The following is a 21,212-nucleotide window of genomic DNA, read 5'->3' as shown; positions in this document are numbered from 1 at the left end:
TCAGTTTTTGTCTTGGTGCTTTCCCTTCTCTCCTATGTGTCAGGTGTTATAGGGCTCTAAAATGCCTGCCCTTTTCGACAAATGCCCTATCTGTGGGAGGAAGAAGGCCAAGACTGATCCACACGAGGTCTGCATCATCTGCCTTCCTGAAGCACATGTCCCTGAAGAGTGTGACATCTGCAAGAACCTTTCTGCAAGAACTCTGAGGGAAAGGCTGAAGATTAGGCTGCAAGGCCTGGAGGACAGACGGCTGCAGGTGGGTCTGGGCAGACCGGGAAAGCTCCCTCTTCCTCTACTGAGGCCTCTGGGGGGCTCCCCAGAGGCAGGAAGACCAGCAAACGGCGACGTCGAGAGAGATGACGACGGTGTGTTCCCCATCTCCCCGGGTCTCCGGGTCGAGACGGCGCGGGGATTCGACGTCTAAGGGCCTGGACAGGCCGCCGTCGAGACCACCGTCGACTGCATCTTCATCATCGTCGTCGTCTATGTCAGCGTCGGACTATCGACGTCGAAGGAGCGACAGGCGTCGGCGCTCGCCGTCGAGGCAACACCGCCGGTCGCCGTCGAGACTAAGATCGGCGTCGAGGGGATCCTCGACGTCGAGGACCTCGAGAAGGAAGAGTCGACGCTCGTCGTCGAGAATGGACCGGTCGACGTTGCGGAGGCGGCGTTCGGCGTCGAGGAAGGAGAGGTCGACGTCGCGGAGGTGGCGTTCGGCGTCAAAGAAGAGGTCGACGTCGGGAGGCGGCGTTCGACGCCAGAGTCGCGGAGGCGACGTTCGACGCCGGAAAGGCGACGCTCAGCGTCGAGAAGGAAGAGATCGGCGTCTAGGAGTCGCTCCAACTTTCCTAAACGGCGCAGGAGTTCTGGCGCCAGAAGCCAGGCTGGATCTAGTGGAGGGTGCATGAGAAAGCGATCGCCTGCTGAAGGGGCTGGGTCGCAGTCCCCTTCCCCGAAGAAGTCACCGGGCTCGGTGTACTCTGTGGTATATACACCACCTAAGTCGCCCCCTCCTCCTGTACCTATGGAGGACCCTCCCACCAACCCTCCGCTTCCACCAGGACGACCACTACCACTGCTTCCACCGCATGGGTCCGCCCCTCGGTCGGTGATATCCCCTGTTCCTCCGCCAAGGTCGGTGTCACTACCTCCTCTTCCTACACCACCTAAGGGGACTCCTAGACCAAGGCCCCAGGAGGAACCGCGGAAGACTCCCCCGAGGAAACCTGCGGAGCGTGCACGTGCCGGGAGCACGCTCTCGCTCCAGGAGGAAGGAGCGATCGCGCCACAGGTCGTCCACGCGGTCGAGACACCGCCATAGGTGGCACAGATCTCGCTCTCGCACCTCAGGGACCAGGGACTACTCTCCGACTTTGTCGGGATCGCCAGACACTAGGGTGTCGCCGGTTGATGACCTGGTGGCGTTCCATAATGTCCTTTTGAGAGGCGCTGCCAAATTGGGCATATCCTTGACGGTGCCCACTCCTAAGACATCAGTCATTTTCGAGACACTGCACTAGAAACACCTGTCTCGTCCACTACTACCTCTGGTGCCGGGCCTGGAGGAACCGGCCATGGACCTTTTCCTCACCCCTGCGGTAACTAAGGCGGCACCATCGAGATTGCAGAAAAAGTACCGCGCTCCCGATTCGGACCCGGCTTTTCTAAGGGTGGAACCTCCTCCGGATTCCGTGATTGTGACGGCGGCCCGCAAACAACATGCCAACATGCCACCACCCCGTCATCCACAGTTCCCCCTGACAAAGAGTCTAGATGGATGGATTCAGCTGGAAGGAAAGTATGTGGAACATGGGTGACCTCTATGAAGGCTGCGAGTGCCACGGCTTTGTTGAGGCGCTATGACCGCGCCCTCTGGGACTCCCTCCAGCAGTTTGCGGAACACTTACCTTGCGATAAGCGGGAAGACTTCCAGGAAGTGCTAAACGAGGGGATGCTAGTAGCGAATCAAATTATCAGCGCTGCGACAGATTCATCCCTTTTAGCGGCACATGGCTTTTGCCATGGGATTAACCAGCGACGTCATGCCTGGCTCCGCCTTACGTCACTGAAACCAGACGCACAGCAAAGGGTAGCCAACCTTCCATTCTCTGGCGAAACCCTATTTGGGAAACATGCGGATGACGAAATGGCCCATATGAAGGCGGAGGCCGAAACACTCACGGCTGTGGGTCTAGAGAAGCCCAAAGAAGCAAAGAAGTCGTACCGCCCGTTCCAACGGCGATTCGGTGGGCAGGGCAGAGGACGTGACCAAGCTTTGGGACAATCGCAGCAACATCAACAGTTCCGTAAGCCGTTCCAGAAACGCCCAAGGGCAGAGGAGGCCAACAGTCGGCATCAGCGACCAAAGGCCCGGCCGGGTCTAGGCCCTGAGCACTTACTTCCCCCGGATCTGTTACCCACTCCGGTAGGGGAAGCATTCAATTTTTTCTGGCAGAGTGGAGAAAAATTACTCAGGACAAGTGGATGCTGAATATTGTTTGCAATGGATACAGTCTTCGGTTCACCAGCCCGCCTCCAGCAATTCCACCGGTCAGCTTGCAGTTTCAACTGCACGAGCTTCAGGCGTAGGCCGATATCCTGTTAAGGAAAAGGGCGATAGAAGACGTACCTCTGTCTCAAAGAGAAAGAGGTCTGTACTCCCGGTTCATCCTGATTCGCAAGAAGGACAAGAACGAGTTCAGGCCCTTTCTGGACTTGCGACCGGCAAACAAATGGATTTGCAGGGAAAAGTTTTGCATGCTGCCGTTGCATCCGATTTATCCTCAGTTGCAACAGGGAGACTGGCTATGTGTTATAGACCTACAGGATGCGTACTTCCATGTGCCTATTGCACACAAACACAGGAAGTTTCTGCGGTTCCAAGTCGGCGCCAATCATTATCAATACACAGTACTCCCATTCGGACTAAAGTCTGCGCCGAGAACATTCTCGAAGTGCATGGCGGTGGTAGCAGCACACCTGAGGAAGAACAAGGTGTTTGTTTACCCGTACCTGGACGATTGGTTGATCAAGGCCTCCTCCTTCTCGGAAGCGTGAGCACACTTCCAGAAGACGTGTGTTCCATGAACAAGCTGGGTTGCACATCAACATGTCCAAGTCTGTCCCAACTCCGGTCCAGTGCATTCAGTACTTGGGAGCCTCCATCAATACGCTGTCAGCAAGCGTGTCTCCTTCGGAAGAGCGACGATTATCACTCCTTCGGAAGGCTCAGGCTCTTATGACCACTCCATCTACAACAGTGAGGACGGTGTCTTCTCTACTGGGATCGATGGCCTCTTGTATCTTCCTGACGCCACACGCACTGCTGCACATGAGACCGCTGCAGGAGTGCTTGGAAGACCAGTGGGATCAGAGGAGAGGATCTTGGGACGACTAGAGACTGAAGAGTATGCAGAGACAGTCGTATCTTAAGTGGTGGTGTTCAACGGAGAATCTCCTCAGAGGGGTTTCCTTCCACAAGTACATTCCCACTCAGACTATCGTGACGTATGCGTCTCTCCACGGCTGGGGAGCGCACTCCGGAAGCCTACAGATTCAAGGAACGTGGTCCCCGATGGAGGCCACGTATCACATCAATTTTCTGGAACTCAGAGCTGTTCACTTGGCACTGAAGGCCTTTCATCCGTCCTTGCAAACCAACTCTCTGCTTGTACAGACGGACAATACGACCACGATGTATTACCTCAACAAGCAGGGGGGTTCGAGATCACGCACTCTGTCACAGGAGGCGCAGGCGATCTGGCACTGGCTTCTGGCCAGAGGACTGACTATAACGGCTAACCAACTGCCAGGTGTGCAGAATGTTCAGGCGGATGCACTGAGCAGACTGAGTCAGGAAAACCACGAATGGGTCATAAACGACGAAGTACTAGGAGAATTCTTCGCAAGGTGGGCGACTCCAGACGTAGATCTGTTCGCCACCGCCGAAAACAGCAAATGCAGAGACTTCGCCTCCAGGTACTACCAGTAGGGGACGCTGGGGAATGCGTTATGGATCAACTGGTCGAACAGCTTTCTGTACGCTTTTCCACCCATTCCCCTGATTCCGGCGGCGCTCCTCAAGCTGGCCCGGTCCAGGGCTCGGATGATACTCATTGCCCCGGAATGGCCCAGACAGTGGTGGTTCACGGACTTGCTTCACCGGTCTCTCCTTCCTCACTTTCGGCTGCCGTGCAGGCCGGACCTTCTCACGAAGTTCGGGGGCAGATGTTGCACCCCAACCTCTCGTCTTTGAGTTTGGCGTCATGGCTCCTGAGATAGTGCAATATGGCCATCTAAATCTACCCAAGGATTGCATGGACATACTGAAGGAGTCTAAGAGACCTTCCACTCGGACCTCCTATGCTTACAAGTGGAAGAGGTTCTGTATCTGGTGCCAGTCTAAGAACTATGACCTGACGACGTGCAAGGAAGACGTCATCCTTCCTTACCTTCTACATTTGGCGCAGTCTGGCCTTAATGTTCGTCCTATTAAGGTTCATCTTGCTGCATTGACTGCCTACAGGAAATGCCCTTCACAGACTTCCTTCTTCCAGATCCCTGTGATCAAAGATTTTTTGGAAGGCTTGAAGAAAATGTTCCCTCCTGTCAGGCTTCCTTCGCCTTCATGGGAATTGAATGTGGTGCTGTCCAGATTGATGAAGGAGCCTTTTGAACCTATTCATAAGGCTTCGTTGCAGCACCTGTCCTGGAAGGCGGCGTTCCTCGTGGCCATTACATCGGCCCACAGGGTGAGTGAAATTCAGGCGTTGTGTTGCCAAGAACCTTATACTCTATTTCATGCTGCTAAGGTTGTTATGCGTACTCACCCTAAATTTCTTCCCAAGGTTATTTCTGATTTTCATGTCAACCAGACCATAACGTTGCCTACGTTTTTTCAGAATCCTTCATCTCCAGCGGAAAGGTCTCTACATTCCCTGGATGTTAGGAGGGTGTTGAAATTTTATCTGGATAAAACCAAAGACATTCGTAGGTCAGACCAATTATTTGTCAATTATGGATCGGTCAGGACAGGTCTTGCTACCACTAAGCAGTCCATCTCTAGGTGGATTGTGTCCTGCATACAGTTGTGTTACCAAAAAGCTAATAAGACCTTAGGGGGTAAACCTAAGGCTCATTCCACCAGAGGAAAAGCTGCCACGACAGCTTTGCTCCGTAATGTTCCGATTGCAGAGATCTGCAAGGCGGCCACTTGGAAGTCGGTTCATACCTTTGCTAAGCATTACTGTCTGGACACTGATGCCAGAGCAGATGCTCAGGTTGGACAGGCTTCGCTGCAGAATTTGTTTGCACAATAGTGGTGTTAATTTCTTTTCTCCACCGCCGCTTTGGTGTGGGGATGGGCTTGCCATTCTATTCACTAGATTATGACTATACACAGAGATCCCCTACTACAGAAGGAGTAGTTTCTGTCCTGTAACTCCAGTTCTGTAGTAGGGGTATCTCTGTTAGTCCATAAGCGCCCGCCCTCTTCCCTGGTGGAGATAATTATTCATGTAATGAATGCTACAGGTCTGGCGTGTTACGTCTTCAAAAAGAACTGAAAGTAAAAGGGACCTGCTGTGCATTCTGGGATACTGGGAGAAAGTTCTGGAAAGTTCTCTTAATGGCACAGTATCCTATTTAAGCCACATATTGGCAGCCTATGGGGCTTGTCTGTCCATGCCTTCCTCTCTATCATTCCAGAGTCTTTTACTGGTAGAGGCAAGTTTCTCTATGGTAGAAACTGGGCCGGCTGTGTTGTGTGTGGTGTTGTTTGGTGGAATTTCTAGTTGAAGTACTGTACAGTGTAGCCTGTGGATATAGGCTGCATTATTTGTCTTTAAATTCTCTCTTAAGTGTCTTTGCAGTTTCTGCATGATTTGACAACTTAAGAGATTATTTTTGATTTGCCGGGCTCCACGCACATGGGCGGGACTATTCACTAGATTGACTATAACAGAGATACCCCTACTACAGAACTGGAGTTACAGGACAGAAACTACTCCTTATTCTCTGTATTTCCTAATAAAAAAGAAATCCGGTGAATGGAGGCCGATCTTGGGACCTAAGAAATCTCAACAAGTTTCTCAAGAAGCAGACGTTCAGGATGGTAACGCTCTCAGATATCCTGGGTTGCTTGAACTTAGGAGATTTCATGACTTCCCTCGACATGGAAGATGCATATTTCCATATCCCAATCCACCCAAAGCACCAAAAGTTTTTAAGGTTCACAGTGGCTGGTACCCACTATCAATTAAAAATGCTCCAGTTTGGACTCCAATCAGCACCACAAATCTTCACCAAGTGCCTTGCCCCAGTAGCGGCGACCCTGCGATCGCAGAGGTTTCAAGTATTTCTATACCTCGACGATTGGCTGCTCAAAGCAGCAACTGTGCAGAAAGCCGATCGAACAACGAAAGCTTGCCTCTGTCTGTTCAAAGCGTTGGAACTTACCCTAAACAGGGAAAAATCGGTTCTGCTTTCAGCTCAAGTAAAATCTTTTCTGGGAGCACCCTTAGACATCATTCAGGGCAAAGTGTTCTTGTCTCAGGAGAGGCAAATACGTCTGCAAAATCTTACAAAGACAATATCAGAAAAAAGGTCAGTTTAAGTGAGAATGTACAAATCATTCCTCAGATCTGCTCCTCAGCGATAAATGTGGTACCTCTAGCCAGAGTGAAAATGAGGCCTCTTCAAGAGGAGCTACAGAAACAGTGCAACAGGTTTCGGGATCCTTCGAAGATGTAGTTCGAATCACTCCACGGATGGTGAAAACTCTGCAGTGGTGGTTTCAGGGATCCAATCTCATTCGAGGCCTGACTTTCCTACGGAGCGCCCCAGATTTCGTTTTAATAACGGACACCTCCATGAAGTGCTGGGGAGGTCATCTCCGGGACTTGCAAATTCAAGGCAAATGGTCTTCAGCGCAGCAAACACAGCCCATCAACAGCTTAGAGGTAAAACCCATATTCCTATCTCTCCAAGCTTTCCTGCCGAGAATAGCGTGTTCTTCAGTGTTGATGCATACAGACATTACCACCAGCATATACTATATCAACCAGCAAGGAGGAACAAAATCCATTATCCTTTCTCAAGAGGTGCAAGAATCATGGGAATAGATTACACACCATGGCAACACTTAAAAGCAGAGAATGTCAGGGGTATGCACAATACACTCGCAGACACGTTTAGCAGGTCTCAGTTCAGATGCCAGGAGAGTGAGCTAGAAGAATCCCAGCTGGACAAGGTATTTCGAAAATGGGGAAAACCAACTTTAGACCTCTTTGCAACGAAGCAGAACTCCAAATGCCAGTACTATGCCAGCAGGTACCCCCTACCGGGGTCTAGTCTGTGATATATACCTACCTGTTTCCCCCTTCCCGTTAATTCCCAGAGTACTGAGCAAGATTAATTCAGAAAGTTGTCATCTGATCCTGATAGCTCCACGTTGGCCCAGGCAGTACTGGTTCCCGGAGCTGCTCCTGTTGTCTTGAGTCGAAACTCATTCGCCTACAGCCGTCTTCAACGATGTTATCGAGGAACAAGGGCCAAGTCAATCATGTTATGTGTAATGTTATGTTATAAAAGGTTTTATACCGCGCTCAAATACTCTAGAGTGTCCTGGCACAAGCTCATGCAGAGAGGCAGAAGGGGTGGAGATGGAAATTAGAGTGCTGTGGTGAAAAGATGTGTTTTTAGTGCTTTTTTGAAGGAAAGTATATCCTGGGTGGCGCGAAGTTGTAAGGAAAGTGCGTTCCAGGCTCTAGTTGTTTTTACAGAAATGGATTGTCCACCTAGCCGAGCGCGATGGAATCGTGGGAGGGCCATCCGACACTGGTTGGCCGACCTAAGGCAGCGATTAGGAACATACATGGAAAAAAGCTTTCTCAGGTAATGAGGATCTTGAACATGAGTGGCTCTGAAAGAAAGGACCAGAGATTTAAACAGAATCCGTTGGGCCACTGGCAGCCAGTGTAGAGTGCGCAGATATTGCTGTACGCTAGACCTCCTCGAAATGTTAAAAAGAAGTCTAGCCACAGCATTCTGGATAATCTGAAGTCGCTTGATCAGGTAAGCTGGAATACCAATGAACAGAGCGTTCGCATAGTCTAACCGAGAAAGGATGAGGGCACGCAACACTGTCTCTTTGGCTTTCCTCAGGAGCAAGGGGAAGAATCTGCGTAAGGCTTTAAGAGTGCCAAAGCAGATGCCTGTTCATTTTTTTTTCATCCGGATCCACACTCTTTATTTGGACGCATGGCTCCTGAAGTCCTGGAGTTTTAGAACGTAAACGTAACGCAAGAGTGTAGAGAAATCATTGCTAAGTCCCATCCCGAAAGCACTAAGAAAACATATTGTCTGAAATGGAGAAGATTCTGTTTCTGGTGCGAAAGAAATAACATTAACCTGCTACAAGCCCCTCTCGAGCAAATCTTGCCATATCTTCTCTCACTAGCTAGATCAGGTATCACTTTCTCGTCAGTAAAAGTTCACCTAGCTGCAATTTCCTGTTATAGGAGATCTCCTCAAGCTCCTTCTCTCTGTACATCTAGTATTGTAAAACAATTCATGTGAGGACTTTTCCGCACATTTCCCCCTGTGCATGCGCCTCCTATGAAATGGAAGCTCAATGTAGTACTGGCGCAGTTGATCAGACAACCATTTGAACCAATTCACAAAGCAGAGCTTAAGTTTCTCATATGGAAGGTATCCCTCTTAATAGCTCTCACTTCTGCAAGGAGGGTTAGTGAAATACAAGCCTTTACAATCAAAGAACCTTTTCTACATTTCACTGAACACTATGTAACTTTACGGACAAACCTGACATTTATACCAAAGGTACCAACAAAAATTCATCTCAACAAACCGGTGATACTTCAGTCTTTCTTTCCAAATCCATCCAGCAGAGCAGAATGGGCACTGCATACTTTGGATGTCAAAAGATGTTTGAAGTTCTACCTACACAAAACGAAAGAGATAAGAAAGACAGATCGGCTCCTGATTGTTTACGGACAAGTAAACAAGGAGCAGCTGTAACAAAGGCTATGATCGTTAGATGGGTCTCATCTGCGATTCAGTTCTGTCACAATAAGGCTAACAAGCCCCTGACAGCAAGGGCTAAGGCAAACTCCACAAAAACGATTTCTGCATCTACAGCTTTCTTTGCTGGAGTGACATTAGACAAAATATGCCGTGCTACGACATGGAAGAATGCCCACACATTTACAAAGCATTACTGTCTGCAATCTACGCAGCGAGAATGCAACAGTTGGACAAGCGGTACTGCAACATCTCTTTAGTTAAGGCCAGCCTCTTGTTTGACAGAAGAGGAGCTTTTTCTTTATTTCAAAAACCGTATTGCGTATGTCTGAAATGTATATACAAATTCTGATACAGAAGTATTGTATTGTAATTGCATTTATATAGCGCTTACTACCCCTGACGAGGTGTTGAAGTGATTTTTCGGTGAGTAGCACGCTACTCCGGGACCTATAGAGGATTAGTGTTGAATAAGTTTAGTGAAACATGCAAGTACATGTTAAGTGGTGGATAGGTTAGTCAGTTACTTGGAATTGGAATGATCGCATAGGGACAGAGGAGGACAAAAGTCTGTATTTATATAGCGCTTGTTGACACATGCTATTTAGGAAGCCTAAAGGATTAGTGGTAAATTAATATGGTGAAATATGATGTACTTTCAGTGGTGGATATTAGTCAGTTACTTGGAGTGAGAAGGATAGCGGAGGGATAAAAGGGGAAGAAAGATTTGCATTCATATAGCACTTGTTACCCCTGATGGGTGTTGAAGCGCTTTTCTGGCGGGTAGCACGCCACTCCGGAACCCATAAAGGATTACTGTTGAAAATTAGTATAGAAAAAAAATATGAATTAATTTGAGTAGTGGATATGTTATTCAGTTATTTGGGTAGTATATTAGTATAGTTTATTATGGAATTTAAGAAGTGAACATGTTAGTCAGTTAATTTCCATTGAAAAGGATAGTGGAGAGATAAATGAGTGAAGGATTTTTTATTTATTTATTTTTTAGGTCTTAGCAGTAGTAGGAGACTTTTGGATGAGTTTTGGTGGGGGGAGGGTCTCAGAGGGAAGAGTTTAGAAAGGTTTGTTTTAGGGGATCGGTATAGTAAAAGAGGTGTTAGATTTAAAAAAAAAACATTTTATGGGCATTTAATAATCAGCATAAAAGAGGTGTCAGATGATGCAAGGAGGGGTAGAGTAGGAGAAAGTCTAGAAAGGGTTATTTTGGCAATCGTAGTGGTATGGGGTTTGGGATAAATGAGAGAGTGGATAGAGGATATATTGATAGATGTATAGGATGAGAGATAGGCTAGTGCATTGGAAGGAGTAGTAGAAGAAGTTTGAGATGAGTCAGAAGGTTGGGCTAGAAGATATATTGAGCGAAATGCTAAATTAGAAGAAAGTGATAAATATATAGATCCATAATTACATTGAAAGTATATAGATACATAAAGGAGGTAAGTATATGTAGATTAAAGATATTGATAGAGGCACAGGATTAGAAATAGGGTAGTGCATTGGATATGCTTTTTCAGGAGAAAAATAACAGACACACAGATACAAGTACATGGAAGGTACATAGATGCACAATGGAAGTATGTACATGTAGACCAAAGATTTTTATTTATTTATTATTATTATTTTTCTCTAAACATAATTATTTTACATGTTTATACAAAGTAATACACAAAGATAGGTTCATATCTGTAGTGAAAAAAAATGCTTGTATACAGAGGAATATGCTGTAAATTTCTGTTTGCATATGGTGCTTATGTGGGGAAGAGCCAAATCTTGAGTAGTTTTCTGACGATAAGGTGGTTGTCGGTGGACGTTATGTTGGGGGGGGTAAAGAGTTCCATAGTTTGGCTGCTTGAACAGAGAAGGATGTGCCACCCATGGTTTTTTTCTTGTATGGATTTTGAGGCAAGATGCTCCTTTAGAGCGGCGGTTCCTTTGTTGAAAGTGTTTGGTGATTTTATTCCTGATGAAGAGTGGTCCCATTCCATGTATTGCTTTGTGGGTGATACAAAGCAGCTTGAACGTGGATCTTCTGGCAACCGGTAACCAATGCAGGGCTTTCAAGGCAGGGGAGATGTGGTCTTGCGGTTTGATATGCAAGAGTAGTCTGGCAGCCGAGTTCTGTATCCGTTGTAGTCTTTTCATGGTCATTAAAGGTGATCTGTGGTAGAGGCTATTGGCATAATCGAGTTTGGACAGAACAAGGGAGATGGTAGCTTGGACCTTGTGTGGAAATCCCAAATGAGGGAAAATTTGTTGCAGCGTTTTTATAGCAGCAAAGCTTGATCTAGCTAGTTTATCCACTTGGGCATTCATCGACAGCTTGTAGTCCATGGCCATCCCGAGGTTTCTTACGTCCTTTGATACTTTAGGCAGTGATCCCAGTTCATTAGGCCATGCGGCATGCGGGTTGTAATGTTTCCACTCGCCGCACGTGAGTATTTCAGTTTTTGAAGCATTCAATTTGAGATGGCTCCAGGTTATCCACTGATCCACAGCTCTGAGACAGCTGAAAATTGGTGATTTTCCAATGTCTTTGGGGCATTCCAGTTGAAGGAGTATTTGCGTGTCATCTGCATAGTTATAGTACGTGAGGTGAAATGTATTGATCAGTACTGGTAATGACTTCATGTAGATGTTTAAAAGCATGGGTGAGATGATAGAAACTTTAGGGATCCCTGCTTTTTTGTAGTACGGTTTGTACGAGAAAGGTGGGGTATGGATGACATTAGTTCTGTTTCGAAGGTAGGACGCGATCCAGTCTAGTGCAGTTCCCTCTGCCGGCTTCATACAGTCTTTGTTTCAGAGTGTCATGGTCCACCGTGTCAAAGGCAGCTGAGAGGTACAAGAGGAGTAGTGCAGCAACCCTGTTGCGGTCAACTGTATTCTTTAGGTCATCCCAGATGGCAAGGAGGGCAGATTCAGTGCCTCTTCCCGGATGGAATCCTGTTTGGAAGTCTGAAAGTATGTCATTCTCTTCAATGAATTGTGACATCTAGGCAAACGCTGCTCTTTCTAGAAGTTTGCCCAGGAACGGTCCATTTGTAATGGGTCTGTAGTTGTCAGGGTTCAGCGGGTCCAAGTTTGTTTTCTTCAGTAAAGGGCGTATGTATGACTTTTTGAGTTCTTCTGGAAATATTAAAGTAGTTAAGGAATCGTTGATGATTCTTCTTACTGGAATGGCAGCAGAGGTTGTTAAAAGAATTGTCTTGAAAGTTTGTGGCAGACAAGGGTCAGAAGGGCTGCCGGCAGGCCTGCTTGCTTTGACCAGGTCCATAAATTCATCGTGTGAGATGTGTTGGAAGGAACAGAGAGGCTTGATTAGAGCATTCTTGGATTGTTGTTTTGTACAAGGGTTAGTGCTGGTGCTTTGTTTATGTTTTAAGTACGATTCCAACGTGTCTGCTTTGTCCGTGTAATGATTTACCAGTTTGTCTGTTAAATCTTGAGTAACAGGATGAGTTCCTTCTAGGCAATTTGGTTTGCGCAATTCATTGAGTGTTTTATAGAATTCTTTATTTGCACATTTAGCATTTTGAATATGTCTGAAGGGTACCTTTTCTTAGCATTTTTGATAGCACACTTGTATAATCTGTTAATTTTCTGTAGGAGAAGTTTGTCTTGTTTGGCGTTTGTTTTGAGCCAGGTATGTTGCAGTTTTCTAATTTGTTGTTTTATGTCTTTTATTTCTATGTTTCTCCAAGGAGCTTTTTTTCTTTTGTTCTGTTGTGTGGTTTTGAGTGGTATCAGGATGTCAAAGGCTTCCTGTAGCCACTGTCATAGATTTTGAACATAATTTATGGTTTCCAGATTTATACTGGATGTTAGTTGTGTTTCCAAGTGTTCCAAATTGAGTTTGTTCCACGACCGATAGGTGGATGGATGTAAGGTAGTTTTAGGTGAGTCGCTTAGTGTTGTTTTATGCTGGAAGGCAAGGATGTGGTGGTCTATGTGACTTGAGTTATAGTTTGAAAGGTAACTAGTTCAGTATTAGCAAAAATGACATCTAGGATATGTCCAGCGGTGTGTGTCGGATTGTGGACAATCTGATGCTAGGCCGGTGATTATAGTTTTGGATGGGTCATATTGGCTTTATCAAACCAAATGTTAAGGTCACCCAGAACGTGTAGGTTGGAGAGGGGGGGGGGGGTTGTTTGTTTGTTTTCCTGATGCATACTCGTGACGAGAAATCAGGTACAGACCACTCTGTAGATTTCCAAAGTGCAGTGCTTTATTATCCTTGTTACAGCAACATCACTCGTTTCGACCGGGTTACCCTGGTCTTGATCACATGACATGCTCAAGACCCCGAAGTGAATTTATACAGTTGGATATTGAAATAGGTCCCTCCCAACACTCTCATAGATCTAAACAGACTACAGGTTCATGATGTATGAGGCTTCAACATATTTGAAATCCAGCTAACACTCGTAGCAAACCTAATGTCCTAATGGATCTGTTTTTTATGCTGCAAATTTTTGGCCGTATGTGTCTACCAGAAAACAATAATTTAAAACAAAAGTTGCTTATTAGAAATAAAGTGCAAGTGCCTATTTCAATGGTAGTGTTGAAACATCTTATCCAATGATCTTAATCCAAAACGTCTGTTTAAAAATAAAGTGCATAGTTCCTAAATATAAACCACAAGCTATTGGAATCATACCTTCAAGCTACTGTATAAGTGCAAAATATATGAGAAATTAAAATACAAATCAATTTCTTTCTTCATAATAGATTTGCTCAAATGACTTTCATTGAGTCGCATAGCCAGACGCTATGGTGTTGTACCCTTTAAAAATAAAGTGCATAGTGCAAAAATATTTTTCTGAATCTTTACTAGACTGTTCAAGCCACGAATGGCTGAGACTTAAAGTGCATATATATATATATATATATATATATATATATATATATATATATAGATAGATAGATAGATAGATAGATAGATAGATAGATATGTATATATATATATATATATATATCCAGTCAACAAGTCGCTTCGTCCGACTCCCTGTGGCCCCGAGAGAATTGGCGTACACTCTCGGCGGAGCACGCCGATATTTCATCCTCTTATTTTGTCGCAATCTTGTACGCTATATAGTTATATCTGTTTTGACGGTGCTTTATATATATGAATGGTAGTGTATCTGAAAGATTTATCTCATGCATATCATGTTAGATTTTAAACAATTATTAGAATTGTTATTGGTATATGTCATAATATTGGGAGTTTAAGGTTTCATGTCTCCCACCGTCCGCTAACGACAGTATCGTTTCATTGTACTGCTTGCTATTCTGATTCAGGCATGTGAATCTATTAAAGATACCCAATACTGGATAAGAAAATAAGTTACGTACCTGTAACTACAGTAATTCAGTATCGGTATCTTTCATAGATTCACATGCAACCCACCCTCCTCCCCGTAGAGTCAGTTCTCATTGGATTTTGGGATCCTTACTTCCCACTTGTACTTGGAAAATCTGAAGGGAACATTTGGTCCTTTTTTAAAAAGGACATGGATAGGCTACTAATTAGATGGCCTAGAGCCATTATAGCTTATTAAGGATTTAAGGAACTGCTTGAATACTTTACCGTGGGACTCCCATTTCGGCGAAGGGGAATGATTCAGGCATGTGAATCTATGAAAGATATGAATACTGGATAACCGTAGTTACAGGTAAGTAACTTATTTTCTTTTTTGCCCTTTGTTGCGTTTTCCTCCTAAATGGGACCCTCTTAAAAAGACACTTGATACCTTTCCCCAAGTTCATGGTAGCACCCTGGCTTATGGAAGAAAGCAGTCCTTCACGGGGTCCAGTCCTTGACCTAACTTTACTGGTCCTTGTGGTTTGTAAGATGGGTTAACATGATCTATACCTCACCTATGACAAAAGTTAGGATACAGAATGACATTCAACATTTTCAAAGAACTGGGATATAGAGAGCTACCCACCTGTAGAACTTCTTTCCCAGTGGCGTAGCTAGGGCTTATGCCGCTCGTGGTGTTCCCTGTGTTTGCTGCCCACTTCGGCCAAATGTAAGGGGGTGCTGGCGGTTCCTGCTGCCAATGCCCTGGGCAGACCCGTTGCCCTCCCCCACCCCCTTTGCTACGCCACTGCTATTTCAACTCTTCTTTTTGGCTCGATCATGAAACTTTTATCTTGTAGGCTGAGAAGATATTTAGCAGACTGGGCGTTTGAATTAATAATGCCACAGTCATACTTTCTATGAATGTGGACAATAATTGTATTTATTTGAAGAACGAAGCTTAGGGAGAAAGGTGTGTTGGTAAGACATCTGGTTTCACAACTGATTTGGACAAGTCAATGCTCTTATCTCTGGAAGGATTGTTTGGTAGGCAGAAGAGTCGGGCTTCAGAGTTGATATAGGGGCATACAGATAGCACACACTGCAGCAAATCTAGATTATAGTGAGTTTGCTTTCTGTATCCAGCTTCTTCTATTTTAAATGGGCCGGATGTTGCTAGTGAGGGTGGTATTACAGTCCAGTAGTTCTACCCAGATGCCAATATACACTGCAATGTAGGATGTGCCTCTTCCCTTTCAGGAACCTGGTCAACTATTAACTAAGCTTGTATGGGCTGGAGCTCGAAGTAGAATGAGGCTAGAAATACTGAAATTGCTTTGAGTGACTGACTTGTCATCCAGGTTTTGTGATTTATTACATACCAGCTATGCTTTAATATTCGATAGGATGGTTTTATTATGAAATATACCCCAGAATTTATCACACGTAGTATGGCTAAGAGGATATGGGCTGTATCACTCATACATTTGCATGCACAGGTCGTGCAAGCGGTATACCTGTACGGCTTACCCCTTTTTAGGAAGCCCTGGAAGGAAGTGAAAATTGCAAAATTAATAGGTGGGAGATGTGTTATGATGGAGCTCCTAATAGTCGCATTTGAGGAAGTGCAATAGGAGTTTGAAGTGTTCAAAGAGCAATTCTTAGAATACAGTAGCCTCACTAAAATGGCACGGGAAATGTGGACTATAAACACATCACCCTTTATTCGGGCTTCTTTTATTTAATGTGATTGGAGTCAAATACTGTGATGACGAAAATAAACTACAACATTTTAATATTCAATGAATTATTCTTTTTTTTAAAATGATTTTAACTGGAACCATGTTGAATCTGTACTTTTATGGTTTTTCTCGAATAATGAAAACCGAATAAAGACTTTGAACTGAACTAGTATTCAATGGTCTTAGATACTAAGATGTACCTCCCGTTGTATCTGCCTTTCATCTAGTCCTCGACAAGTGCTAACTGCAGATAAATCCCATGCCTGCTAGACCATATATCTGAATCTCCGTGCAATGTTTGCATCGGTCGTTTGTTAGCTCTGTTATGTTTGCTGCTCTTGGCCTATCTTGTCTCTCTCCAAAGCAAGCTCTATATATGCTGTATTGCACCCAGCATGTGATGGGAACCCTCTTTTAAAATGCCATCCGCTTTCAGACTCCTTAACATGAAAAGCATGGGCTGGAGGGCAATTTGCTGACCACTCCGCCAGCTGCCCTTCCCGATACGCTCATGCTTGAAAGTTGCTGCAGATTCACACAGTGGGCACTGATATAAGAATCAAAGTATTTTTCTGAATTCCCCAGAAAACTTCAAGGATAATTACGATTTCTAAAGCAGTAAAGGTTGTAGTGAGGTGTAGGAATTGGCCAGCCAATCAAGAACACACATGTGATTTCCTAGGAAATAGCTAGTGACAAAGTGGCTTGATTTATAATAGTTGGTGAAATGTACGCTTGTTATCCCCGTCTAAGCAGTGAGAAAATATGTTCATTTTCACTCGACCTTCTTTTTTTTTTTTTTTTTTATTTTTTTTTAGGAGTTCCTGAAAAAGGAATTTAGTGAAGAAAATATTTTGTTCTGGCAGGCCTGTGAATATTTCAGCCGCATACCTGTTCAGGACAAGAAAGAGGTAAGGTATATTTTAACACAGTTGCTTTAATTTTTTTTAAATTCAGGTAGGCTAAATGAATACTAATGCTGCAGCACAGGGTGTTTTGCAGATAAAAAAAGTACACCACTCCTTGATATTCCTGCGAGATCATTTACATTTCAGTTTTTGATGAAACTTAATTATCACAAAATGCCCAAAAAATCGGTGAGAAAATGAAGGTAACGTGATTGCATTTTTACTTCTGTGCCTCATTACCTTCCACTTCACTTGTTATATAAACCCTTAGCAATCAGGTATCTCAAATGCCTCCACAGATAATATTTCAGTTTGAAATTGCGTGTAATTTGTGATTTCCATATCATACGCGTCATAACTGGTACGTCTTTTGTGTACTCTTCCACAGTAATATCAGAACATATCTTAATGTAGCGGAAAAGAAATGTTTTACCTTCTCACGAAGTTAGGCTTGTTAAGGCTACCAAGTTACAGTGTGAAGATTCTGTTGCGATTACAGCACCCTGGGATTCATTGTTTTGTTCAGTACTATATGATGATTGAAACAGTTTTTTTTTTGTAAATCTTTTTATTATTTTAAAACAAGAAAAGAAATAGACATATCGGGTGCCATACATTGCGGTACAATAACGAGGTGAACAGGCAGAAAACAGGATATTTACAAGCAAATGCAAAAACAGTTGACGCCTACGCTTACGTGTGGGAAGCAGCATATGTAATAGTACAAAGTACGATCCACGTTAAGGGCCAGTCCTCGGAGTTTATCTACCCCGAACAATCCGAATAATAATTGAAGCATGATCACCAGATATTCGAGAACGATCAGAGTCCGTATATTCCACCAACTATACTTCTAAAGAAAAGTGAAGAGAGAGTGAAGAAAAAGAAACCATAAAACTAGAACCAAAGACAAAATAAAAAAAACATCCCCCCCACCCTGCACCCCTGCATATGGCTATTGCCTAACCCCAACTAGCAGTGTGCCTGTCGCCCCAACTAAGTTCTAAAAGAAGAAAGAGAAAGTGGAGGAGGGCATATTCATACATGCCCCCGGTCCCCCCCTCCTCCCCGCCAGAACCAAGAATCCCCAAACTAAGGTCAAAAAGTCTATTAAGCCGCATATATGTATCGCACAGGGGAAACTTTAAACACCGCCCAACCTCCCAAACACATTATGATAGCAAACCCCTTGTCCAGCAAGACTCAATGCTAAACCCAGCCACTCAGTCTCATCCTTGACCCGTCCGATCAGACGTGCGAGCCCCTTCCGTACAAATTGTCGCTGGAACCTGAGAAAGATGTATCAAAGTTAAAATCAGGATGTAGCAGAGAGATGAAAGCGCTGAGAACACCATCAAGTCCAGAAACTCTCCTCGCCATTATGTACTCCCAGCTTCGTTTCGTCCGCCATCTTAGTGGTGCCGATATACGGGGGAGAGACGCGGTTTCCAGCCAACAACAGTTCCCATCAAAAGACTCCGGAAAGGGCGCACCTAGCAATCCTTCCTTAAACGGCAACGATCGTAGGCCAGACAATCCATTCACAGCATCGAGCACGCTTACATCAACCAAAACATTGGTCTGAGGCTCGGGGTCTGCTTCTTCCAATGACGTGGCCATATTGGGGGTCCTGAGTCGTTTCATTGCCTGTAGTGGAGCAGGGTCCGGTCCACTCCGCCCGATTTCAGACAAACGCTCCATCATTTTGTGAATGCGGGCTTCGACACGATCATGAAGTGACCCAATGGCTGCCAGCACAGTTCATAGTGACGAGTCACTCTCAGTCCGCTCCACCACTCCTCGGTCGGTCTCAGTCATGTTCACGGCCCCAGAGAGCCCTGTCTCCCCGGGGGGGAACAGATAAATGTGGAATGGACAACGGCAGAGGGGGACTTATCGATCGGTTCAATGTCAATCAAGAAATTTGTATAGCACGCTACTCACCCAGAGGGTCTCAAGGCGCTTGGGGGAGGGGGGGTCCGCTACTGCTCAAACAGCCAGGTCTTGAGTTGCTCCCTGAAGGCGAGGTGGTCTTGGGTACGACGGAGGTGGATGGGGAGGGAGTTCCAAGTCTTGGCTGCCAGGAAGGAGAAGGATCTTCCTCCCATGGTGGCTCTTCGAATGCGTGGAACCGCGGCGAGGGCGTGGTTGGTCGATCGCAGTTGGCGGGTGGGAGTGTAGAAGGTTAGGCGGTTGTTGAGGTACCTGGGGCCTAGCTTGTGGAGGGCCTTGTGTGCGTGGGTGAGCAGACGGAACATGATTCTCTTGCTGACGGGGACCCAGTGCAGGTCTCATGTGTCGGGGGATGTCCAGGATGAGTCGTGCAGAGGCGTTCTGGATGCGTTTCGAGTCTTTTCTGCAGTTTGGCTGTGGTTCCGGTGTAGAGGGAGTTTCCGTAGTCCAGTCGGCTGGTGACGAGTGCTTGGGTGACCGTCTTCCTGGTTTCGGTGGGGATCCATCGGAAGATCTTTCGGAGCATGCGTAGGATGTTGAAACACGATGATGAGATGGCGTTGACTGGTCTGGTCATCGAGAGGGAGGAGTCCAGGATGAAGCCCAGGTTGCGTGCATGGTCCGTTGGTTTGGGTGCATTGCCCAGGGCCGGGGGCCACCAGGAGTCGTCCCAGGCAGAGGGTGATGATCCAAGGATGAGGACTTCCGTCTTGTCTGAGTTCAGTTTCAGGCGGCTGTTCTTCATCCACTCGGCTACTTCTTTCATCCCTTCGTGTAGGTTGGTTCTGTCGGTAGCAGGGTCGTTGGTGTGGGAGAGGATCAGCTGCGTGTCGTCGACATAGGAGGTTGTGTTGGCGTGCGATGGCTGCCAGGGGGCTCCTGTAGACGTTGAAGATGGTGGGGCTGAGTGATGATCCTTGTGGTACGCCGCAGATGACTTCGGTGGCCTCGGATCTGAACGGGGTGAGGCGGACTCTCTTCCGGCGAGGAACGAGATGATCCACTCCAGTGCTTTCTCTTGGACACCGACGTTGCTGAGGCGTTGTACTAGGGTGAGGTGGCAGACTGTATCGAATGCTGCGGAGAGGTCCAGGAGGATGAGGGCTGCTGTTTCCCCGTTGTCGAGCAGGGTTCGGATGTCGTCAGTGGCTGCGATGAGGGCGGTCTCGGTGCTATGGTTGGCTCGGAAGCCGGACTGTGAGTTGGTCGAGGGATCCGTTTGTCTCGAGGAAGGCGGCAAGCTGACTGTTGACGGCCTTCTCGATGACTTTGGCGGGGAACGGGAGGAGCGAGATGGGGTGGTAGTTCTTGAGGTCGGTGGGGTCTGCCGAAGGTTTCTTCAAGAGGGCGCTGAGTTCGGCATGCTTCCAGCTTTCCATGAAGGTGGCGGTGTTGAAGAATCAGTTGATGATGTCCCGGAGTTGGGGTGCGATGACTGAGTCGGCCTTGTTGAAGACGTGGTGGGGGCATGGGTCAGTTGGCGATTCGGAGTGGATGGTGTTCATCGTGCGGATGGTGTCTTTGGTGCTGATTGGGGTCCAGGCGCGGAGGGTGGTGGTGGGAGGCGTTGGTTCTGTGGTTGAGTGCGTGGTCTGTTCGCCAAAGCTGTTGTGTATGTCTGCGATCTTGCTGTGGAAGAACGAGGCGAGTGAGTCGCAGAGGTCTTGTGAGGGAGTGATGTTGTTGTTTCCGGCGCTGGGGTTGGAGAGCTTTTTGACGATGCTGAAGAGTTCCTTGCTGTTGTGTGCAATGTTGTCTAGTCGATCCTGGAATGCTGACTCGGCTACCGTATGCGGCGATCTCAACCCAGCGAGCACCGGCGAGGCCAGACCGGGCCAGGGACCCCCGCCCACCGCTTCAGATGTGCATCGTTACCCCTCCTTCGATGTTACCGACTCAGCCAATCGCCGTCAACTTCGGTCCCAAAAACTTCCACTTCGGTAGACCGGACCCTGTCCCACGATCACAGCCGATGTTGTTCAACCGAGATCCGGCTTGGCCAGTACTCGAGACCCCGGCTTCCAAGCTGTTCTAGGCCGCAAACTGCCACACAACGTAACTTCGTCCTCCAAACCGGTAGAAATCTCGGGATTGCACCATTAAGTTGTAGTTCGGTTCATACACGAGGCGGTAGGGCGCAAATTAGGATAAATGACAGGATCATCTGGCAGGATTCGGAGGTCGGCGGAGCCGGGGGCGTACGCGGCCATCTTGTTTGCCAGCGTGGCTCCTCCCCTCCTG

The 21,212-nt window shown here is 46.5% G+C and overlaps 1 protein-coding gene across 6 annotated transcripts in view; it reads left to right on the top strand.

The window, feature by feature from the left end:
- Positions 1-21,212, top strand: part of RGS12 (regulator of G protein signaling 12) — a 691,597-nt gene that overhangs the window by 348,402 nt on the left and 321,983 nt on the right. For all 6 annotated transcript variants that reach the window (XM_086964151.1, XM_086964150.1, XM_086964152.1 and 3 more), the window contains one exon: positions 16,929-17,021. In XM_086964151.1, the coding sequence (XP_086820277.1) occupies positions 16,929-17,021 (93 nt within the window). The remainder of the gene's footprint in view (positions 1-16,928; positions 17,022-21,212) is intronic.

The sequence above is a fragment of the Lissotriton vulgaris genome, chromosome 3_2 (genome assembly GCF_964263255.1).
Source record: "Lissotriton vulgaris chromosome 3_2, aLisVul1.2, whole genome shotgun sequence".
NCBI classification, from domain to species: Eukaryota; Metazoa; Chordata; class Amphibia; order Caudata; family Salamandridae; genus Lissotriton; species Lissotriton vulgaris.
Note: the sequence above shows the minus strand (reverse complement) of the source record. Positions and strands in the feature narration are given on the sequence as shown.